The sequence below is a fragment of the Lichenostomus cassidix genome, chromosome 6 (genome assembly GCF_008360975.1).
Source record: "Lichenostomus cassidix isolate B80296 chromosome 6, HeHo_3.0, whole genome shotgun sequence".
In the NCBI taxonomy this organism is placed as follows: domain Eukaryota; kingdom Metazoa; phylum Chordata; class Aves; order Passeriformes; family Meliphagidae; genus Lichenostomus; species Lichenostomus cassidix.
Genome location: NC_139487.1, coordinates 25,537,838 through 25,563,349, shown reverse-complemented (window position 1 = coordinate 25,563,349; position 25,512 = coordinate 25,537,838). Strand labels below are relative to the sequence as shown.

Sequence of the window (25,512 nt, the reverse complement as noted above, 5' to 3'; positions counted from 1 at the left end):
ACCTAAACCATGTGAGACTTGGCTTTTGGTTAATTACAAACTGATCCATGCTTCTATGTGTGACACCAGACTGCTGCTGTTTTCAATAGACTGAGACTTAGAACTATAATTGCAGAACCTTAATTACATTTTCCTATAATTAACTTTCCCAGAACCACAGTTCCTCCAAAGAAATATATCTGGGCTTTTATCTGAAAAATTATTTTGTCTGAATAAATTAATTCATGTGCATGTATTTCAAAGTAAAGCTCTCTCTCCACCCTCTTCCTAAAACCAAGCAACAAAACCAAACATTTATAAATATTCAACAGTAATTATGTTATACAGTGTGTAAGAGTCTAAATTAAAGAATGAAACTGAAAGAAGCACAATAATTTTACTGCCTCCTTTAAGAATAGATATTGGAGTGAGAAGGGACTGAAACTTCAAATATGAAATGGGTTTTATTCAGCATAGTCCCAGTGGCTAAAGGTGTGCAGTGCATGAGCCTGACAACAAGGCCCATTAAGACAGACTGGAATCATTCCTGTGGCTCTGCCAGGCTCTGGGTCAGCCTTGTGAGCACTTGCTCTGACAGACACACCCCTCCCATTTTCTACCTGCTGATATGACTAAACCTCAGCCAGGCTGCTGGTGGGTGAAGTTCAGAATGCTCACAGAATTAGGGAGATAAACCACTTTGATCCGTGCATCCCTATGGGGAAGATGGACGTGAAATAGGAGAAGCAAGGAAGTAGTCTAACTTCTGCAGGGGACAAGGGAACTTTTTGTTTGGGCTGGAAATCCAGTGAGAGTACCAACACTGTGAAACCAGCAGATATTTAGATGGCAAACATCCTTAGTGCACAAAATATGGATGAAGTGCTTGAGTGGATTGAGGCCAGAAGGCGTCACAGCCTAATATCAGATTTTGCACAACTGCAAATTTAAAACACAGGCCACAGACACTTCAACACCACACACTAATTTCCCAGACAAGAGTAAATGCAATCCCCCACAGGTTTGCTGTTTTGTACCTCACCCCTCAGCCTGGGAGGAGGTTACAGCACTTCCCAGAGGCTGCAACCCTGCTGCTGCACAGGAAAGGCTGTCAGCCTACTCCTTTCTGGAAGGGTTGCAATTTCAGCAGGAAATTTTTCCCAGGAATTATATGCACATATCATACAAATGAACAATAACATATATACTGCAAGAGGCAGTAAACAATTTTTCCTCAGAAGCAGCAAATAGTAACAATGACAGAAGCATGAGTCAAACTTACAAGAAGTCACCAGACTCCCAGCCTCACCAGTTTCACCTGTAAGTCACAGTGAAGAGTTTCACTGTGGTTTACAGGTGAAACTAGTGGGGCTTTTATTCCACTCCAGATATCAATCCTATTTTTATATAAAATATGCCTTTAATATTCTGGAAAGTCTTTGGAAATCTATAGGGATATGTAAATATTATGCAAAATATCTCAGCAATTGAAAAAGACTTCAAAGGCAGCTGTAGGTTCTCAGGAGCACTTTTGAAACCCAGGCCTTATGTACAGCTGGAACTCACAGTCAATGTTCTAGCAAACTGACTTTAAAAAGGAAAAAAACCAGTGTATTTTTTGTGCATTTTCAAAGACAAACCTGAAGTAATCAGTCTATAGAAAACCAACTTTGCAATGCACATTAATTTATTTTTAAAACCCATGAACGCTGGACTTCTGAATTATTTTCTCCTATTTTCCCAGTGCTGATTGGTGGAAGAAAATAATGTGATCCTTAAATTATCAGAACATCATGGCACCACTAGCAAAACTGTCAGTTATAAAGAGTATTATTGCCAATCACTTACAGTTTGTTCTTTGAAAGGCTTAACAAGGTAGCCAAACAAATAAAACCATATCACCTTCAAAGACCCAGTGTGCTGAAAACATTCTTCTGCTTTCAGCCCTGCAAACCCTGGATCCACAGCACACTACAGCAAAGCTGGAGGGACTGTGATGGCAAAGCATTATTGCTCAGGTGTGCATTACTCACCCGTGACAAGGTATCGTGTCCTGCTCTGTGATCCTCGACTCTTCTAGCTGTTGATATGCTGGTCCTGTAATCCCATTGAACCTACCCCGAGGCAAGGGAGGAGTCCTCCGAAAGGCATTTCTATGGAGCATCCCACTTTTTTGTCCCGGGCTGCAGCATGAAGAGAGACTTCTAGGAACAACACCAAGAGTACAGTAACAATTATCACACCGAGAACATAAACTTTGGCGAAGTAAAGGTTCAGGATTAATAATGCACGGATTACTGTTCTTATAAACTCTGCTATGGCAGTGTGTGATGTCAGTAGAAATTCTCTATGGAAATATAATAGTACAATCCACCACTAGCTGTTGTTTATGCCATATTTAATACATCACCTCATTTCTAGGAATGAAAATAATTGCCCAGTATATGAAATGCTTTCTTGCACTTGATGAAGGATGCTTCTCTTTTCCATGCTGCATGTCATAATCCTGCTGTATAGAGTTGAGTCCTCAGACAGTATAAACAAACAGCACAGCTCTGTCATACCCACAGCTGAATTCAAAATAAGATCCTAAATTGATAGCTTAATATATCATCTATCAGCCTATGAGGTGCTGCTTCTGATACAAAACCATTAAATTGAGAAAAAGTGTAAGTGAAGAATGTAAGTGAAGCTTGTGAACTGCAGCTTGAAGAAGCCATCTAAGACAAATTTTCTCCACTCTGAACAAGATTTCTATATTGTTTATTTCTTGTTTTATATACAGATTGCTTTATTGTTTATATACATTGATAAATACTGCGCTGTTTCTTTGTAAGATATAATAGAAACTTGAATTTGATTTAAAAAAGGTATTAGTCTTCTACTTATTTTAGAAAATTGCTCTTTTAAATGTTTGGTGTTTTGAAAGGAGAATGGATTTTTTTTTTTCCCTTTCAAGCAGGAATTGAAAAGTATCTACAATCCACAGGTTTGGTTTATAAACCATAAATTCAGCTGTTGCTAATGCAAAAATATGGGAACACAGAACTAAGGCAAGGCATAGCCCATTTTTACTGCTAACAGGTCTCAGTACTGCATGGCGTGACTGGCTATTCATTTTTCAGCTACTCCTATTTCTCTTGGCATCGTCTGGGCCTCAGAAATGCATGTTTTACCTCATATTCTGTTACATCTTTAATGATAACTTAGCATAGGTTTTGTAGATGCCTTTTACGAGTCATTATTTTTGGCTGTGTGAATAATTCCAACTTCTCATAAAATTCAGCAATGCAAAAGACTTTTGATAAGTTAGCTTCTTTTTTCCTATTATAATGTGACTTAAAAGTAATCTGCATTTTTTACCTAGTGGGAACTTTATTTATAGCTTGGGCCACATCTACTCCCAAAGTAATTCTTGCTTGGAAGTACCTTGGACAAGTTCTCTTTGAGTGTACATTTCCATTAAAATCAACCTTTCCTGCCCAAAGTTAAAATAAGAAATAAATTCAACAGTCTCTATCCTACTTCTCGGGCTAGCAGCATTCCATTGCAGTCTAAGCTCTGGTTTCTTCCACACCTTTACTTTTCTAGTGCTTTTTAATTGAAAAGACTAACAACCCATAGCAATAGCATTCCCTCCAGGATTTTTCATGCTTCCTTAAAAAGATTTTTCCTTTGCTACTAAGGAGGCTGTGAAAAAACCTTTTAAAAAAACTGAAGCAGTGGCCTCTCAGTTCTGAAGACTGGTTCAAGTTATGAGTTACAGTTCATATTCCGTAAAATAACACTACCACATCACAAAATAATTGACAATTTCTGCTCAGGAGCGCCTGAGATTAATACAGCAGGGGATCGCAAAAGATGCAGGTGAAGGAATAATTTGTGATGGATAAAGAATTTTTGGGTTTTTTATTGACTGGAGCATATTCATCAATGTACTACAAAAGTAAAAAACAAACTTTAGATTGATTAGAAATCTTTGAAACTAGAAATTTTAGTTGTTTAATTTGTGGTTGGTTTGATGCCTTTGAACATCTTCCTTGTTGGATGAGAGCACAGGGTCTCCTATCTAATAATATGCATATGCAAATTCTCAAAAGCTCTGTTTGTAAAAGACATAATTTCAACACATAATGCTATACCTAAGGTAATGGGTATAAACTGCAGCAAAGGCTGAGACCAAAGGGATCTGCCACTGTCCTGCAACCACAGAACTTCCAGCACTGACAGAACTTCCAGCACTGATACTTGTTGCTAATGTGAAGTTCTTACGCTTTCAACATTTGTGACAGGGAAAAAAAAACAAACTGAGAGAAAAATGAACAAAAATCATTTGTGGTCATGGACAAGACAAATTCACTAGGGATCAGGAAATACTTACAGACAGTGCAGCTGTAAGCTGCAGGATAACATGTATTTCTTCAGGCACCGAAACCAAGACTAAGAATTTCTGTTAAAAGTTCTATAGAAAAGGATTTCCAGCATAGCAAAGCTTTCCCCTTTAACAAAACTGATATGAATATCAGCAATGCAAATGTAATGTCCCTCTAAGACTTCTCTATTGCTCATCAAAATTCCTCCCTCTCAGGCAAACAATGCCTTTTGGATTTCTTCAGAGAATTTATTTTCCTTTAGCCACCATTATGGTTTCTTCCTGCACTCCTGTTTAACTGGGTAAAACAAATCAGCCCACATAACTGAGCTGTTCAGTAAAATAGACCAATACATAAAGCTGTAGCAGACATGTCCTTAAAATCTATCAATCAATTACTCTAGAATAAAAAAGCCCTGGAATATGCATGAACTGGTTCACAAGTGATGCATAAACTAGGGAGAAATAGAGTTCTGATGAATTAATGTTTTGAAAAAAGCAGTTCAACCATCCCAAAGTTAATTAAGAACTTGGGATTCATTGTTGCAAATTGTTTTCTGTGAAAATTTTCTTTGGGTTGAGCAACTGAGTGAAAACAAAGTCTGATCCTATGGGTGGAGTATTCTCTTCAAGAGGCACATACACTCCCATGTTCATGAAGAGAAGGCCAGCAGTGTTTTTAACTCTGGAATCTTTCTATACTACTTTTTAGTTAATTACAAACCACCCAGTAAATGCATACCCCAGTGACAGAGCCAGCTGCCAGATGGACAGTGTCCTCTGATGTTCCCTAGGAGCCACCTTTTCAGGCTGTTGGACAGTCTACTGCTAACATTTGCATGGGTCACCTGCTGAGACTTTCTACCAATTTTCAGAATTAATCAAAAGTATCTTATACCTAAGAAGAGAAGCATCTCAGATTAAAAATACACTAAGATTGTAAGGAGTCTTTTATGCCTAAACAGATGTGGCATAAGAGAACTGAAATTAATAGCTGGATCTCTTTTTTCTCTACAGCACCCTGTAACCCAAGCATTTAAATACCACTCTTTCCCATGCTTTTGCCAAGTAATCTTGCACTTTCTCAGAGCATGAAACCCTCTGCAGTGGCACCATGACCTGTGCTTCCTGGCTTGTGGTTATGAACTGGCACAGCTGGCCAAGTTCTCAGCCCAAGTGATGGAGCAGTACTCTCCAAAACTCTCTTCTCCATATGTGGAAGCTTTCCAGCAGCCAGCCTACAGCTACAAATCAGCTCTCAATTTCTGAAGTGTGAGCATTGCTGATTGCATTATAATATTCTTATATTTGGGAATAGCCTGTGTTGGGGAACTTTGGAAACTGTCAGGGACTTTGGAAAGCTACAAAAATCCTTCAATGCTACCTGTATCATCTGATCACCATTCTGGTGACAGAATAATAGGAAAAAGGAACTGAGCATTCAAGGTACCTCAGTGGCACTGAGTTTAATCATCTGCCATAACCTCATCATAGACTCCCTGCAGTGCACTGATCAACCTCCATCCTAAAATGGTGATATCTATTACAGAAAGTTGTTCTATATTGAAAACTTTGAGACTTTCTTCATTTAAAATTATTTCTGATGAATATTCAACTGGCATATGTGCCACCACACTCCTTCATTTTAAACAGGTCTTTTACTTCTTGTTCTGCTTGCTCTCATGTATTCCAAGCAGCAGCCATACACCCTTTCCAGTCTCCTGAACTGGAGACTGACATAAGACAGACTTTCCAACTCTTTCCATGGAACATGAATCATTCATTGCTCATCTTAGCTGGGAATGCAATTTGAGTCCATGGCGACTGGGAGGCCCTTTGAAGCAGCTGAGCTAACATCCTCACGCCACGCTGTGTCCCAGCTGGTTTTGTGCCAAGGTGGTGCACAGGAGCCTTGAGCAAAGGCTGTCCCAAGCTCTGACTGATTCTCTGGGTGCTGCACTGGTGCATGTCCTGCCTCTTCAGCACAAGTCCTTGCTGTCTCCCTTTTAACCACCTCTGTGTACCAACATTACAGTTTGTCTGCCTCTCCCTCCTTCTCCCCTTGAAGGCATCAGACACATGGGACAGCAGCAACTGAGCCTGTGTAGAGATCTAACTCACCCTCACCAAATACAAATACAATTATCAATGCATATGTTGCAGTACCTGCTGTTGGTAAGATAGTAAACAAATTTTTGTCTTTTTTATATCGATCCCAAGAATCTGCTTCCCCCACATTTGTCCTAAAGTCTTGATTATTCAAATTCAACAAAACTGGTTCCTAGTTACTTTGATAATTCTTCATCTTCCTATATATTTGACACTTGCTAATCCATCATCTCATGTCACAGTTCCCATTTTTACAGATTTTGCTCCCAGACATGAAATTTCATGAGCTGGTTCTCCTTCCAGATTTTTTTTTTTTTTATCAAGATTAACCAAACCATCTTGAGAGCACTGATTTCCACATTTTACTTCCTCTTTGACTGTAGTAATGTCTACTTTCATATATTTGATTCTGTTAATGTTCTATCTTTGTCCTCAAATAGTCATCCTAACTTAAAAAAGTGAAATATATTAATTCAGGATTGCCCTAAGTGCTTCAATTATTATCTCTGTCCCACCGTCAGGTTTGCTTTTTCTCCTAATATAGGAGTATAATACTCCTAATTTTTTTTTTCACAGTGGGAACAATTGATCGCTTTCGGTATTATCAGTAATTCTTAACTCTCTGTGATTCCTGGAGATGTTCACTTCAAGTATGACTTGGCTTCAGTTTGTTTCTTTCCCTACATCCTATTCCTTATAGACATTATTTTTAGTAAATTTCTCCAGAAAGCTAAGAACTTTCTTTGTGAAAATAGCAGATTCCTTACATTTTCTTCCTTTCAGACTTCCTCTGCCTTTATATTCTTAGTTGCTATAGTTTATCTCTACTTCATTTTTGAAATTCAATATCCTTATTTACAGAATAACTTTAATTTACTCTTTACTGTACACTGAATCACTTATATGAGCAGCATAAAAGAGTAAAATGCTTACCAAATGAAAAAATATTTTCTCTGGTTTTTTTTGTGGTGTAAAATGTTAAAAGTTCATTAAAAAATGAAAACACAAATTATTTTTAATTTTAGAGTAAGTTTATCCTATTTTGGCCTTTTTGTAAGACAATAGAACTGCTGCAGGCTGAAAGCCTCTGCATTTGGCTTTCATTGTGGCATTCTCTGAAATGAATCCCTCCAAAATCAAGGATGACTGAATCCATGAATGAAAGTCAGGATGACTAATTACCAAGGAAACTGCTATTCAAAGGGACCACAACTCAACCCATAATTAACAAAACTCTAATTTGTTTCTGTCTGTTAGAAAATAAGACACTATGGGTTTCCTTTTTACCAAAATCAACAGATAACCCAAAACGAACTATTGAGCACATCATATACTTTGCAGGAATTTTACTGATTAAACACCTTTGTTTATTTTGAATTCTGACAGTACTAAGAGTTATTTTACATATGCAAGCAGAAGATATAACATTCTTCTACTGTAACAGTAGTGTATAATGCAGGCAAAATATTTTAAGAGATTAATAATAGTACAGGCAAAATATTTTTTTAAATTAAATTTTAATTTTCAACTTAATCTCTACATTAATTCTTTCTGTGTAGCTGAGGTTGATTGAGACAGAAAATTGCTATTATCCATAATCAGAGTGAAATAATTAGATGATCTCTGTCAGTCACATTTCAGCAACTCCAAATGATTCCCTACATTGACAGTTTTACTGCCAGGCCAAAATTGTGTTAGTTTTAGGATCTGGAAACAGCCAGCTCCTGATTTCAAGAAATGATTCTCTCATTAGTGTCCTTGAAAACACCAGCAGAGAAAACAGGTCTGCATGTGGAACAAAGAATTTCCATAGCAAGCAGAAACAAAACAGCAATGGAATTTAATGACAGCATAAAAGAGACAACCTGCAGAGCTGATATAATTTTTCCAGGCTAGTCAGGTTTGGAATTAAATGAAGGAATATTTAGTGTAAAATCCTCATGTGGCCACATTTGACCATTTGGCCATAGTGAACACTATTTAGAAACTAAATTAGGAAGCTGTCACACGATGCATAAATTAAAGACAGTCTTAAAAAGTCTTGAACATTCAGGTCTGTTGCATGTTTTATAAAGCAAGGGTCTTGTATAATAAATCTTAAGCTTTAAAAGGACAAAAGAATTCTTTATAAATTAACTAGTCATTCCACTTCTTAGATTAGTTCTGAAGGAAAGATATTTCTTGGATATTGCAATCATACTATTAAAGGTATGGGAATGTCATTATGTTTTTTTCTGAACTTCATGTTGTGACTAAATGGTGATAAAATTCTTCCCAGAACTACTTCAGAAAGCATTCTAGGCAACAGTCCCATAGTTCATCTATGTTTAACGAAATTATTAAACATATTTTGATAATCTCTGTGTAATAAGGAAAAAGACCTAAGAAATGGATCTGACATGACAGTTGACATTATTTTTTCATGCCAAATTAAAGGCTTAAGTAAGGTAAAAGTAGATAGGACCCAAATACCCCTTTCTGGCTCACATGTGGCACTTTGTAGGTTAAACAAATCACTCATTGAAATGAGAAAAAACACGTAGCTGGCTGAGAGACTGCACTGAAAATGCACCAAATACTACAGAAGCTGGATCATAACCTCATGCAATCCCAGACTTTTTTTTTCAGTAATTAAAAATCAAAAAATCCTTTTACTAAACAAGTCTTCCCCTCCAGATTAGCTAGCTGAAACAATTCCAAACTCATTTTTCTCAGATATTTTTTCTCTCTCTCTCTGTGCACTGGACCAGATGTTACCACTGTCATTCAACCAACACTATTGCTTATACCAGACTCCAGTTTGGTTCCTAGTCCTGCAATGAAACACCTGCACTCTTTCTCATCCAAAAAAGAGTTATAAGCAGAATTCCAATCTGAATGTCATCCAGTGATGGTGACATTCCTCTTTTTTTCTCTTGGAAACAACCATCCAAACTTTTTTAAACCCACTTTTCAAAGGCCACCATATTTTCATAATTAAGTCATTACTCATTCCAAGTGTCATTTGTTTAAAGAAAAAGCGAAAAAGGCTGGAACTTCATGAAATTGACTTAATGAACACAGATAAGGAAAGTCTTGTTTTTCATGGTTTCTCCCACTCCAGCTGCTCCCTTGGCTGGGCTGTGCCTGCAGCTGGGAAGGTGTTGGTAAATGCTTCCTGCAGGACTGTCCCAAGCTGCAGAGAGAGGAGGTGAGCATCACTACTGCCTTCAATGTCTGCAGCTCAGAAAAGGCTTGGACAGCTGCTTAATCAGCGTGCTGAGGCTCTGCTGGCACCATGGCCTCAGCAGCTCACCAGCCCCAGCACACAGTGACCTTGCACAGCAATCAGCAGCTCACAACACCCCAGGCAGCCCAACCTCTCAGCAGACACCATGCTCACCTGTGGTGCTTGATGGGCTGCGTTCCTCTGTCAGGAGACAAGGCCTCTGGGAAGGACTGAGGGCCTGAAAAGCTAGACTCCATCACTTTGTGCAGAATAGGCCCCTGATGCCTGTCTGGTTTGGAATACTGTGGCAGAGAGAATAAAGTTAATTAATACTCGCAAGACAAAGTGCATTTGTTGATGCTATTCGCTCTGAATTCGTATCAGAGTGAGGTAAGAAGTGCTCTGGTGCATTTTAAAATCAAAATTAGGCATTGCAAGTCATACATTCACTCAGGATTGTTTGCACAGCAGAAAGAGCTAGTATGCATTATCCCCATTACGTTCTCCATATCAAAACACTGATATCAGCATTTCCAGCAAAATTACAGACTGATCTGCCCACAATGATGGGAACACTGATCCCTTAGACTAAAAGTCTGTTTTTGTGGCTGAGATCACAAAACACATCTCAGAGGACAGTCAGCAACTTCTTGGGTCCTTTGGTGATTTCAGTCAAACACTGCATTCATCATCAGCATGTACAACTATGAAAACCAAACTGAAACAGCACTTCTGTCATCAGATCAGGAAGAAAAATGTTTGGATCCTATCCACAGAGCCAGATATCTTTCTGAACCAGTCTGAAACTTTTGACCTGGGAGTATCTGCGCTAGGAAGAACAGTGTAAGCATAATTCTTCTTGTGGCAGGTGTAGGAGTAGGGCACTCTGGGCACACAGTGAGACACAAAGGTCTGCCAAGCAGACACCAGACATGAGCAAGAACAGATTTGTTCTTCTTGCTTTGTGGTTCAAGTGCCATTTCAGGGAGAAAAACAAAACAACAACCAAAATAACAAACAAAAAAAAATCCCCAAAAAACCTAAAAAATATTTTTAAAAAAGAAAAATTATTTTCTGAATCTAAATGGAGCCACAAAGTCAAAGTATAGAAAAAGCTGCACTTGGACTTGTAAGAAGATTCCATCTTGTTAGTGGTTACTGGGCAATATCTCAGAGATATGAGAGGTTAACTCACATTTCCACTCAGATATGAAAAATAAAGCACTTTTTAGATTTTTTTACTTTGCATTACAAGGACCTGTACAAAAACTAATTGGCCTGTTTTGTTTTTTTTTTGTACAGGACACATAAATATCTATGTTACCTTCACAATAAATTTGTATTGTAACAAAAATTATATGATCGCATATTTTAGAAAGAAAGCACAAATTAAAATAATAAAAATAATACACAAAAGGTTGCAGTGGTGAAAAATGCCATGCTATGATACAATAGGATAAAAATTCATGGAGAAGATAATAAGCATTCTTTCAAAATACTGTTCTTCATAACTATCTGTTGTGTCTAACAAAAACCAATAACTCCTTAATACAACAGAATTATTTTCTCACTCTCACTTATTCTTATCTACATTTCTGTGGACTTCAGCAAGATCAAATAGGAAACTTATACAAGATTATTCTCTTTTAAAAATAGGTTATATGTATTTTTAGTCCAGCTACTCAGACTTCTTATGAGCAATTTCTATAGATAAAAGAGTAGATATTTTTCTCCACTGCTCTTTGAGTGAAATAGCCGTGTAAACAGGGTCAAAATCACTGCTTTCATGCTGCTGAAGGCAAAACTAAGAGTAGCAATATGCAAAATGGTGCTGCATGCATGAAGTAAATACAACTGAAATAGAAAAAAGAAATCTATTCCACTCCCATTTCTTTCAGTTACCATGATCTTAGTTGTCACTTGTAAATGTTGGAGATAAAATATTCAGACAGAAATATGATTTTTAAGGTAGTCACGTCGGTGAAGGTTTTAAACTTTAATAGTTATCCTGCCAGCTGCAGAAATGAAACTGGCTTTGATTTCTGACCTGAATAAATCAATTTGAGCTATGTAAGGAATGGCTTGCAAGTGCCAAGGAGCTATTTCTGTCCTTTTTTTGAGTTTGCTCACGACACAAAATTGAAGGCCTGAATGGCCTATAAACCCATGAGTATGAAGTGAATCACGAAGAGCAGAGATGAGCTGTGCCTTTTACTACATCTGTGTTTCAGGTGGATGTGAGCTGGAGCAGAGGTGTACAGAGTCTTTCCTCATCACAGCAGAGGAACACCAGGACTCCAGAAGCTGATTAGCAAAGTGCAAGGAAGGTCCAGCAGCCAGCACCACTCAGGCACAGCCCCCAAGGGGTATTTTTTCCCCCAAACCAAACATTTTTCCCCTTTTCAGATACACCTCTTAATACACAATTCCTGTAACAGTCCATTACAATGGAAATGTGAATTACTGTTTAAGTTGAGGGTGTGAATGTGCAGGAAATCCGAACAATGCAATTGAACATATCTGGATGTATCACGTTATTCATACATTTTAATATCATTAAACACAGTTGGGTTTATTCTCCTTTAGCTTAATTCCAAGTGCCACATCCCTTCTCTAAGATCACCTCTGGAGGAAAATACCTTTATACTTTTGTGAAGAGCTTGCAGCAGTATCAGCTGGTGCTCCCAGAAGTACAGCATGGGATCATTCCAGGGGTATCCCAGCAGAACTCACTCTGCTGCTCCCACAGCTCAGCTCCCACCTGGGCTGAGCTCTGTGGCAGCCTCTGACTGCTGTGAGCTGCTGAATGCTCAGCCATGATGCAGAATGAGCTGTGCAACCCTTTCAAAGGGCTGTTCCAGTAGGTTGAAAGCATCTCTGAAAGCTTATCTGTATTCCGGTTTTTTAACAGTTTTATTGCCTTCTTGGTTAATTATCTGTTCTTGTTTGAGCAATTACTGAAAAACACTGAGGCAAATGGCTAAATAAATTAAAGAATAATGATAGCTTTTAAAAAAATATTTTGTAAATTTTCAATTTTTCATGGTTTCATGGAGGGAATAATCTATTACGTACAATTACTCAACTCTCTGACAATAAAAATTCCACCCCTGCTAGTTAAAGCTAAGTGAACCTGTGAAGGCAGCCTGAGCCAGGACACAAGAAATCAGCCTCTGTCACTGACCTGCTGCATTACTGTGAGCACAGGAATAATTCCTCTGCTCCTTCCTTCTTCTAAAATGTAGGGCTCAGGGATAACAAGTGCCACTCAAATGCTGCAGAGCAGCTTGACACTGTTGTCCTGGTGTTATGCAAACCAAAACACCCATTCCTCCCTTGGGCTTTACTTAGCTCTTCCCCCTCAGCAATTTCCCCAAAATAGTAAAAGATCTAGAAATTCACGTGGCAATGGAAGGGAGGTGATGTTGGGGATCCCATTTCAAAAAGAACTGAGAAGGCAGAGGGTTCAGTGTTCAAGTACATTGAGAGAGGTGGCCTGAAGGAGGAAAAGAGCCAGGGATTTTTCTGCATGGGCTGACCTTGCATGAAAGCCCTTCAGGTGGTACATTTAACATCCTTACTGTTCTCATATGCTCTGTGTGTTTAGTTGCCAACACTGGCTCTACACAGAAGACAGAAAATTCAGGTTTGTCTGTTCTGGCAGATCTTCCTAAGTAGTTATGTGATACAGAAATGGGAGATTTGCTCTTGATCTTAGCTGGTAAGTCAAATGGTAATTCAGATAAAACCACAGAATAATCCTTTAGAAGTTTTAAGTGCATCTCTTGCTTGACATACATTAATTGCTTTTCTATCACAGTGACTGAAAAGGTTTTATTTCCTACTACTATCAACAAAAGGCAACAAGATGTGAAAAGAGCATTTTTTGTTCCTCATTATAGGAATTTCAGAAACCTGGAGCTAGTGATTGCAAGCTACTAAAAACAAGTGTAGTGAAAATGAAACCACACAGTACAGCATGAAAAGCATATTAACCACCTCAGAGGGAAAGTGATGGAAAATTAATAGATCCACTTGGTACCATGGGAGAAGGTATTAAAACCCACAAAGATGAAAAAGGCCACTTTAAAAAAACATGACCATTCTCAGAAACACTAAAGGAATGTCAAGGTTTCAGCTGACTCTTTTTTTTTTTCCTATGACATATTTACCAAGTTGTGAGAATTTAAACAACTCTAGTGTATGTTGAAAAAGGAGTTAGTAATCAGGAGGCACCCCACCTCCTCCTGTCACCTGCATGGTGTGTAAGGGTGCAGGGAGCACTTCTCTTTCTGGAGGGAGAGAATGACAATTTCCTTCCTTTTGACTATGTGGAGACCTAACTGTTTGCTGCAGCCCTTTAAATATCTCTTGAAGAGAGCATGGGCTCTTTGGGAAGGGGTGCATGGGAAGTCCTAGGTTTCATGCATTAGGTGAAACTAATCTGGATCTCCTGTGTCCCTCAAAGATCCTGAATTAAAAGCTGGCACATCTATGTCTTCCTGGCTAAAGAATTACAGGAAGATTACCAGTGCATTAGCCTTTAAATCCAAGAGGCTAGAAACCCTAGCAAGAAAAACCTAGCAAGAAATTAAGTGTGCTGCTGCCAGAATATGTGGGCAAAGCAGTGGACTTGGAGGAGATTCAGGAAATCCAAGGAGCTATGTTCAAACACATATTTATGAATCCTTCTTACAGCAAACAGTATTTTCCATCTAATTTGCATCTCTAACAAAATAATGAAATTGCTGCTGAGGATAAGATTTGTTACAGGTGAGTACAATTACCAGTGATGAGCAGCAGGAGTTCAGAGAGAACACAGCTGTCCTGACAAAATCCAGCCTTTTACTGCACTTTTCAGAGTCACAATTGAGCAGAGGAAGGGAGTGGAGGAGATGTAATACATTTGAGTGTGGGAAGAAAAATTACTTCACTGAGATTGGTAAAGCTCTTTATAGCCACAAACCACTTGAAACACTGTCTGCTATGCCCTGGGTCTTGGGAAAGAAGTTAAACCTCTTTGTAGAGCAACACAACATTTGGAAAGATAGATGAACCCTTTACTAAAGATAGCAACCTCTGAGTCAAAAGGTGATGGTTCTTGCAGAGCAGTCATCAAGAGTAAGGAGCCTTATGCAACTATTCTCAGCTCTCCACAAAAGCATTCTTCTCCGTGGAAGAGGAAAGAGTTGTGTGAAAAGCCTGAAAGCATCACCAGGTCTATTCAAAAGAGACGAGAGAAAAATACAGGAGAATCTTGTAGGGAAAGACAGAAAAGAGACGTAAATGGGAAAACTCTCTTTCTTGCAGGAGGAGCACATGGAGTGGAAAAAGAAAAAAATTCCAGGATTATATAAACCAAAATGCCAGACTGGAGGAGTAGTCTCCAGAAAATAACTGCCCTAATTTATTTAAGTCTATTTATTAGCTCCTGGAAATGAAGAGAACTAAGATTTCTCCCCAGGCCCATGTGGTGGCAGCTGCAGATGGGGATGGCAGAGGGATCCCATCCAGGCTGCTGCCTGATCCCCTTTCCCCAGCAGATATGCCTCAGGCAGATCTCTGCTCTCAGAGGGGAAGGCACTCAGCCGTTCCTACAAAATACCTTTCCAGAGTTCCTTTTCTGCTTCCTCACCATACCCTGCCCTTTGTTCCCCCTCCAATCTGGCAAGTTTGGTAAATATTTCATGAGCTGCTGTGCACAGTCCTGCACTAAAATCTTCCTAACAATAGAAACTGTTATTACCCTGCACTGTTACACTGCTATCCTGCACAAGGTCATTCTGTTTTCCTTCCTTTCCATCTTCCCAGAGGGAGAATGCATTAATGGCAAGGAGAAAACAGGTGCCTGCCAGCAGCCACAAGAACAAGAAAATGGGGTTTAATTACCAGCACTCATAATGTCAGTCTGAACAGCATTAAAAACTGAAAAGCAAATTTGGATTGAAAGAGTAAATATAATGATGTTTTTCAATCTCTGTGTCCAGAATCTACAAACTGCTACTTCAACCATTGCAGCTATGGTTATGGCAAAATAAAATTGCAAAAGATTGCACTGAATTACAGTGAGAAAAAGGCAAAGAACATAGTCTTAGTGTTAACCATAACTTTCTTCACAGGATAGAACAAAAGGATCATGAACTTTACCTTTTTTGCCATCATTACAACCCAACAAGACTCCCAACAGCTTTTTTTTTTAGGGGCTAGAAATAATATAAGACCAAATTAACTGAAAGTGGGAGAAAAAAAATTGCACATGGTTCCCCAAACTGTGATTATGACAATTCAGTGAAGCTATCTTCCTTCTTGAAAGGGTATATTTTTCCTGAATTACAAAGTGTATAATGAGTATATATAGGAGCACCACAGTGGTGTTCCTACAAAAGAGCTTTTAGTGAATACAAACAATGCTCTGACAACCTTTCTGTCTCAGCAGCAAGGCTCTGCTTACTCTAAATTGGTTAAAAGGGCTTATGTTTATCTCCAAATTAATTGGATGTAAACTAGGAGTTGAGAAATCTTTGGTTAAGTGGCTATGAGTGCTCACTTTTGCTAAATTCCCACTATTTTGATGGAATCTGGAAAATAAGGCAGTCATCCCTTTAAGCAACACTAACATACTTTTTTTTTTTGAGGAGTTAATAATTTAGAAAGGTTTTAATACAACTTTTATATTTTCCCATTATATTGCCACAAGGATCCTTCTCAGTTCTTCCAAAGGCTTTGTTCAAAGTAAGACAGCCCTGATTGTGTGTGACCAGGGAAAAAGACAATGACGTACTGGAAAATACCTTGCTAAAAACATACCAGGGCTAAATAAATTGGTTGTCTTCAAACTCCTTATTTCAAACATGCTTTACATATTTCACGATAGTGAGATTGCAATGACTTACATACACCTATTTTAAGAAAATTACTAAATAAATTTCAAATGTAGTTTGAATAAACTAATTCCATTCCATAAACTAAAGTACCTTTAACTAAAGTTCCAGAAAAAATGAGACCATCTGTGTGGACTTCCCTTAGGTATTTGTTTACATGTGAAAATTTTGTTCTAGATTTTGAATTTACTCTGAATTAACTGTGACAAATCTCTATGTTTTTTCACGCAGGTTCATAAATTATTGGAAGACGTGACATCACTAAAGTTCAAGGATCCCCACTACACATATTAAGACATGTATGAGCTCAGGTATTGCTGGAAACTATAATTTCCACTGCTGAAGGCAGTGCTGGGGGGCTTAGCAAAGTCTGCCACATGAACAAAATGTACCATGATGCATTGAAATAACTTCAGAAAAAAAAAAAAATCCCTGCTTTCCATTAAGAGGCCTGATAGAAAACATTTTATGAAAGAGGTGAGAATTGTGGTTCCCATAGCTCAGATGTTAAGAGCAGCATGACGATGTGCTGCCATCAGCAGCAGGAACTCAGCCAGGCTATTAAGTGCTGGAGCTGGCAGGATTACTTACATTTTGCAGCTGGACTTGGCTTTGTGCCATACACTCCGACTTTGCCATCATGCTGGAAGCATTTAGGCTGTAGGTTTTCCTATTCTGCGTTTCTTTCAGCTGTTCATGAATTTGCTTTGTTTGTTTCCTGCAGAGAGAAATAAAATTCATGTAAGAAAAGAGCTGGCTTGATCTTCTGCTATAGCCACGATACTTTTATAACCAGAGCTCCCTTTGTTAAAAACTTCACTGTCTTAGATGAGCCAGCTGAGCTAATTCACTAATGTCTGATATTTCAATGCAGCACTTGTTTCCTGGCAAGGCTTCACAAAGGGAAAAAGAAAAAAAACAACCCTCTTCTGTTTTAAAATATCTTCTATTCTCAGATTACTATAATAGCATGCTCTTTGCATTAGTGCAGAATTTTGTAAGATCATCTATTGCACGTTTAACAATAGCTTGCAAGTCAGTCTGAATAACAAGAAAGCATTTTGCTCTGATTTGGAAAAAAAGATTTTGGCAAATAAAACAGGCATTAGCCTCTGCAGGCTATAAAAATTGATTGAAAATCAAAGATTTCTGCTGGCTGATTAGATCTAACCTATAACCCATCTTGTACAGAGCAGCTCCTGCTCACGTGCCTCAACCCTGGAAAAAGTATCAGTATGGCCTCTCAGGCGGTGTTTTTGCCATATTATACTATAATCCACCATGCCAGAGCTAGGAATGCCACTAGATGAATACCTTGCATTATTCAGGAGATAACTGTACTGTTAATGAAGAATTTCTGTTTCTGCCACGCTCCTGAGTGTGAGTGACAAACAGTTTTTAAGTTCTGGTAGAGGATATGAGACAGCAAACTTTAAACATTGCTTTTGTCTTCTGCAAAAAGATATCTCGGCTAGGCAAAAACTGTTAGTAAAATACATTTAAGATCTTTTATCAGTCTCTTTTTTTTGGTGATAAACTACATTGTCTGGGACTATCAGTTTTAAACAATAATGAGTAATAATTTAGCAATACAATTTTGATTCTTTCCTTCCTTCCCTGCTTCCTTTCTCTTCTCAGAAGATGCATCTCCAACAGTGACCCTAGAATGGCCTTGGAAATCACCCAGCTATGTTCAGGGCTTGCCAGCAGCAGAATTTCATTGTGCCACCAGCAGGTTTGGGACAGCAACTGGTGCCAAGCCAAATTTCAGAAGGAAGTGATTTCAGGCAAGTGTTGATAAGAGATAAAGAAACTATAGCCTTTCTACACTGAAATTTAAATTTTAGCAAAGAAGCTTCTGCAACATTTTGAGACATTTCTGGGGATTTGACTGTGGAAAGCCTTATGACATCATCAAGTTTGATAGGATGTGACTTGAGTCAGGCCAGGGAATTTGACACTGAATGAAGTATAATAGTAATTTTAATTTCTTATTCACAGTGAAACCTGTATCTGCTGCAGGAAAGTGTAAGAAACCAGAGGAAAATGACTTATGTGGTCAATGGAGGGGCTTGTGAGAAAGGACAAGTTCCCTCAATATGAAATTAAGTGGTGAGAAGTACCCCAGTTCAGATATTCAATTTTAATAATACAATTTTGAATAATTTTTGAGTCCCTTAGTTTTGATTCAGCATGGCACAATGTAAGCATTTGCTTAAATTCAACTAATTGTAAGTACCTGTTTGGAAGTGTTTGTTACAGCACCTTTCCTAAGCTACAACAAATCTACAACTCTACAAGTACCTCTTAGGCTTCCTACTTGCATCCTATTTCAAAGCAAATGAAAAGAATGAATTGATATTGTAAGCATGTTACAAATATAAAGGGCATGTTCTGAGAATTGCTAGGTACTCATAACTAGTAAAATTTATGAATAGATGTAGGTGAGGAAATAATTTCTCGAGCACAAAAACGTTTGAAATTTTCCTTAGCCAAAACTTGTAAAGTTAATATTGGAATAATCTGAATAGATATATAATCTAAAGGATTATAGAGTCAAATTAAATTAGTCAGCTGAGTCTGAAACATCTCTTTTAAAAATGTTTTCAATATCTACTAATTTTTGAATCCAATGAAATGGAAAAATTTAATTTGTAAAATGTCTAAATGAGCTCTTTAGCTTCTCACAAAATTCCAGGGGAGATTCATAAAAAAGCAACTTTAGCGTTTTTATGAACAACTATTTTCTGAGCAGCTAAATCACATACACTGAGGAAATTAGCACATTTATTCCTATGTCCTACTGGAAAAGCAGCCTCTTGTGTGTTGGTCTCCAGAATGGTTACAGAACATTCAGGAATTTGCTGAGTGGAGTCTTCATATAAGGTATGAACAATGATAATGAAACATGATTGCAGCATCAGACTTTGGGGACCTCTCCTCTACACACAAAATGATGATTTAATCAGGAAAATAACAAAACAATTTTTGGATTTATTTAGAAAAAAAGAAATAGAGCTGTTCTATCTCTATAAACACGAGTAAATAAACTGGAATATTCAGCTTCACTACTGCAAGCTTTAACATTACAATTGAAATTCCTGAAGGTAATTTGCTGAGAAAAACAATCCAATCATTAATTTACTTTAATGTTCATGCAAACTAACATTAATATTTGGTTTACGCATATTCATTTTGCCAAATTATAGGATGCACAGCCATAAAACTAGAAACTATTAATAATTCAAAGTTACTTGCTGATTAATAAATTTATTTTATAATTTTTGTTTTCAAAACAAATGGGCCTTATGTGTTCTACTCTAGAGTTATTTGGCAATGAAGTGTTCTTAGTTCAGCAAGAAATAAAGTCAGTAGTCATTTGTAAAAGTCTAAGCTGTAAAGGGCAGCCCATTACTGTACTCTTCATCTGTTGCTAACACTTCCAGCACTTTCTTGATTAACCTAAAAGGAATAATTGGAAGGGCATAGAGTTTAATTATAGTCCTAAACTTTCTCAGATTGAATCTATTTTAAAAAAGGACTTTTAATTCAATGGCACATAGGGAAGTGCCTATTTCTAGCAGCTGGTATTACAGAATTGTCAGACTAAGTAAGGGGTCAGGATCTTCATGGAAACTTTTTCTTAAAGGATGCACTATTTGGAGTTTCTGTATCTGTTAGCAATATTCTAAATTTTTTGTACATCAAATGAAACCCCAAGATAACCCCCATGCAGGAGGAAAGCTTTGATAATTCTTAAGCATAGTCAGGGTACATATGCCTGATAAAGAATCTCCCAAAAATCTGCTGACTAAAAGCTAACAGATGGTAAGCGTTGAGGCACTTTAAATTGGTTGGGTTTTTGTTAAGAAACTGGCCAGTGTTACATTTAAATTTTACCTGAGACCCAGTCTAGACACTCTTATTTACTCTTTGGGCAGTGCCAGATGGAACCACAGCTAGGGATTGATCAGTCTCTTTTCATTACTCTGCCCATGTATTGTCTGAGGCCTCCTGACTGAACCAGAGGTGCTCATTTTCTCACAACTCTCCAAACTTCAGTTCCCAGAGCCTGGCACAAGCCCACTTCAACTCTTCTCAGAAACTCTCAGATTTATAATGCAGACAAAATCTCAAACCCCACTCCCCCACCTGCTCCTGAGTTATGCTGCACTATTGTCCTCTAAGTTCCTCTTTCAAGTGTTATTTCCACTGATTACTGTCAGACTTGGCCCTCCTCACCCCCTCATCAGGGCCATGGTGTTCTGCAGCTATTCCAACCCAGCTCTCACCACTCCCTGCAGCAGTGCAAAACCCAGAGGGGCACTGGGAATAACAGAGGGGCATTTGATTCACTGCCTGCTCAGTCACTGACTGCATGCTCTTCCTACTGACAGTCCCATTCTGCCTTTTCTGAAACTCTCTTCAGCAGAACCCTCAAGCTTTTCCAGGAGGATTCTCTCTCATTCTTTCTTCTGCAGATCTAAAATGCATAATGACATTTCTAATGTGCTGCCAAAGTGGCTGTCTCTGCTCACAGTTAACTCTAGAACAAAGGAGTTTGTAGGGAGGAGCTGTCCTGCCAGTCTGGCCTTCCCACCTAGCATCACTGTCACACTGGATGTCCAAAGAACAATTAAAATCCCTCAAGACATTAGAATAATTAAGAGTATTTAGAAACAACATGAACCAACTCAAATCTTCACTCAAATCACACATGACCTACCCCTGAAGTCTGAGGGGAAGAAAAAGTGGGGAAAAAAGACCTGGTGACTGTCTTTTTTTTTTTTTTCTTCTGACAGAAATGTTAATTTTAATTGTGTTTCTAAATAAAAACCAGTCCTCATCAGGTCTCCTAGCCATTACATAAATTCCAGAAAGGCAGATTCAAATAAACATCCAAACTTTTAAATAGTGCCAACCTCCACATTTTTTGATGCTCAGCCACCCTGACTAGCCTCATGCAGGTACTTTTTATATTGATTTGTGTTCTCTCATTAACTCCAGCTGGAAGAGGAATGATGACCCCCATACAGAACATATTTATGGATACAGCAGCACTGACAAACATGCCATGGAACTTCTAGGAGGTTTTTACAGCTCAAATTACACACAGAACAATAAATATAAAGTAATATTCAGTTGGGAAGATAAAACAATAGACTGGACAGTATTTCACTTGAAAATAGTTTAGTACAGAAGATTTCACTACTTGGATAGGTCAAAGTGCTTCTGTGTAACAGATACTTATATGCATCTTCATCAACAGGTTGCTGTATTAGCTACAGGTTACAGATATCTGCAGAGAACCTGTTTCTGCATTTCCAACTTCATTTTTGTTCTCAGCTCACAGAAATAAAAGGGACATTCAGGGATATGAAATGAAATGCAAAAAGGAGATGGTATGTTTAAACTGTCATTTTCAGAAGAGCAAAGTGATTATTGCACTGATAGTAAAAGACATAAAATTATTACTGTCAAAAAAAGAACTGGAAATGACACAACCTATTCTTTCCTGATACCAAAAAAAAAAAAGAAAGAAGAACACATATTACTCCTGCTATTTTTCTGGGGGAGAACTTAGCGTAGCCATGGGGAACTGTTCTAGCCTGGCCAGATATAACAGCAACTTCAAAAGGAGGGGAGAACCAGCAGCCCTGTGAGGCTGTAGAAAGGAGAGCAGCTAACCCCCAGGCCAGCAGGGGAGGGCTCTTACTTTGCCTTGAAGTAGAACGCTGCACACAGCATGCCCACCACGACGATGCCAAAGACGATGCAGGCGATGGACAGCACCTGGCGCTGGTACACCTCCTCGCTCTCTGTGGACAGCAAAAGGCACAGTCAGGAGAGCAGCACAAAACTGCCCTGGCAAAAAGGGCATTGCAGCACCTCAGCGACAGGTAGGAGGGACTTGGAGCTCTGGGTCTGCCAAATGCTCCCCAGAATGGATGCTGCTCTGAACCTCTGCTCTGGATAAGGTTCAGATCATTGTGGCCTCCTCGGGGAGTTTCAGAAAATCGCCCCAGTACACTCTGAGAGATACATGATAATGACAATCAGGACAGTTTCATCTTTTCTCTGCCCTACATGCTGTTTTTCAGCTTTTCTCAACAAAGGTTCTACTGTCAATAGGATAAAGAGCCCTAAAAGCATGGAGTTTTTCTGGCTTAAGGAAAGAACCATCAGAGCTCTTGTAGTGTTGCACATGAGTCATTGTTCTTTTTCAGCTACTCCAAGAATGTAAGGTTTTTTTGATTTGAGTGGTGATTACAATGCCTTACACCTATGTACCAAAGCTTATGAAAAACATGCCACAGTAAATAATTAACTCAATGAACTTGGATGGAACCCAATGACTACTTTACTATGAAGCACTGGATATTGCTTTGATAGGCATCTACTTTTTTTTTTTTAATTTCTTTATAAATCTCCTAATATTCTAATTAAAACAGGAGCAGAAAGTAAAAAAAAAAAAAAAAAAAAGAAAAGCTAATTAGAGAAAACACTCATTCATGACAGCAGACAGAAGCTGGTAAGCAACTGGAGATTCACACATTCAATTCATCAACAGCTCCTCAAGTGTTATATGTTATTTTTATTATTTCAACCACTTTCCTAGTTCAAAGTGCTGACATGCTAAACACATCGCTGTTTTTCAAGATGGGTTTCTCTAAACATGTAACACTCAAGTATTTTCACAGTATTTTCATTCCCACTTTCATTTACACTCAGTATTTTCATTCCCGTTTCCCAGGTAGAAAGCCAACATGTAGGATGATCAGAGCACAGTACCAGCACTGTGTGCTGACAAACCCACATTTCCTTTCCAGGCTGGAGCTCCTCAGTGCACACATCCCCATCAGTGGGAACACCAGACACACACGTCAAGTAGGTGGCAGCAGCTCCAAGTCTGTAACTCTCAGGTTCATAACAAATATTGTATGAAAACATCAAGGTAAATCTAGGCAAATCACTAAAGACTATGTGCAGTATCCTAATCAGTGCTAATTAACAGTTTCTCAAGAATGAATATCACAGGGCTGCTACTGAACATTTGGAATCTTAAAAACAAGCATTTGTCTCTTGTAAGTCCCAGTCCTTTTTTCTGTAAGCTATTAAAAATAAAATTACGAGTACCAAATCTTGGTTTTTTAATTACTTGTCCACTTGTTCTCTCAAAAAACACCACAGTGATACAGAAGCCATTTCTAAGATAAAAAATGTCCTCACCTTCTGTTGAGGTTTTCCCATCATTCAAATTTGAAATTCTAGAAGTTGTGCTTTTAAATACTGCCTTCAAAATAAAAAGAAGCAAATAGACTTTTTGCCTGTCTAAAATATAACTGGAAAGGTTGTAATTCAAGAGGAAATACTGTTCACATTGCAGTAAAACTGATCCCTGAAGAGCTTTAGGCCTATTCCTCGTTGGGATGTGAAAAATCTGGATCTAGAAAGTAAATCCTTACTGGCAGAGAACTAAATGTTTGGGGGCTTAATGTCTCTTGTTTTATTTGTTTGCTTGCTTTTAGTAGTGTGTGCAAACACCATTACCCACTTTGCATTTCCACTGTAATACATAAATCTTACAAATTTTGAATTATGTTGAAGTGAATCACACTGAAAGTAATTCAAAACCTCTTCATTGCACTATTGTTAACCTGTTTTGCCTGAATACTGATTTCAGCACCTCCTGGCTAAGCCACAACTAAACCATAAATAGTTATGAACTGGAGTTTCACTCAAACATTCCACATAAATAATTATAAAAAATCTATTTCTTAAAATAAACTGATTTAAATTATGTGCGTAAATAGGCTTAATTTTGATTTTCTTTCAACAGCAGTCCTCATTAAATACTTTATTTTTTTCTCTTGCTATTTTTTTGCAAAAATGTGAGTTTAATGCAGCTATGCTCTTTTGTCACTCCTGAATAGTGATCACTGTCTTGTTAAAGATGCTTTAGAATTAGTCTTACCAAGATAAAAGCAATTCAGAGACCAGACAATATTATCTTGCAGAAACAACTATGTGGAGATTTAAGTCTTTTGTGTAGTCAGATTAATCCCTGTCACTAGCTTTCAACACATGCTGATCAATACTTTCTTTCATTTTTGTTTACTTTGTACAGTGCATATTTAAAGAAATACTTATTGATTAACTGTACTCCATTTCTTAGACACCTTTGTTCATTTTTTACACACTTTCAATATTTATTCATGTATTGGATTCCACCATTTTTTGCCTCCAATATCTTTAAACATAGTCAGTTTGGCATTTTTCCATTCTCTAATCTTCCACATTGGCTTTACCTAAAAATCACCTTCTTACTAACAGCAATATAATCCTTCTCTGCAAACTTTGAAGGTCTCCTCGTGGTTGCCTTGATTTAACCTCACAGTTGTGCTGAGCACAGGCAGCACAGCTGAGATCCTCTCCAGACAAGGAGCACTAAAAGGACCTGAGCCAGGAGATGGCTGCAGCCAAGCACTGAAAAGCACTTGGGCTCTCACATAACAGAAAGCTGGAGAAATTCAACGTGTAGGAAAGAGAAGAACTGCAAATTCCTTCTCCTTCGCTCAAGGATGTGCATCAGCTGGTGCATACACGTATTTACATACTGAAACTAACTTCCCTAGGTAAACTACAGTGTGACTGAAATGATAAGTCTCTCTTTATTCACATATATTCATATATTCCTTGCAAAGTACATCACCTCAATTACAGTCTGTTGAAATAAATACTCTTGAGAGAGGATTCCTCGTTTAATGAGCAGCCAAGAAAATATTTCTGCTAGAAACCAAAATATAAACTGCCATGGATATTCCTGCATAATCCACTTGAGGATTAAGACTACAGAACGTGAATCTCACCAAGCATTCAAATTACAAAAAACACACAACCTCTACTGAGAGAAATATGACTACAGTGCTGAGAAGGAACATCATAAACTGTTTAGATGCAGA

The 25,512-nt window shown here is 38.1% G+C and overlaps 1 protein-coding gene across 3 annotated transcripts in view; it reads right to left on the bottom strand.

Moving 5' to 3' along the window:
• NRG3 (neuregulin 3) overlaps nt 1-25,512 on the bottom strand; it is a 341,403-nt gene that overhangs the window by 5,558 nt on the left and 310,333 nt on the right. For 2 of the 3 annotated variants that reach the window (XM_085064085.1, XM_085064087.1), the window contains 4 exons: nt 22,266-22,368; nt 17,141-17,267; nt 9,843-9,970; nt 2,013-2,183 (listed from right to left, as the gene is read on the bottom strand). In XM_085064085.1, coding sequence (XP_084920211.1) covers nt 2,013-2,183; nt 9,843-9,970; nt 17,141-17,267; nt 22,266-22,368 — 529 coding nt within the window. The remainder of the gene's footprint in view (nt 1-2,012; nt 2,184-9,842; nt 9,971-17,140; nt 17,268-22,265; nt 22,369-25,512) is intronic. The other variant, XM_085064086.1, reaches the window with a different exon arrangement.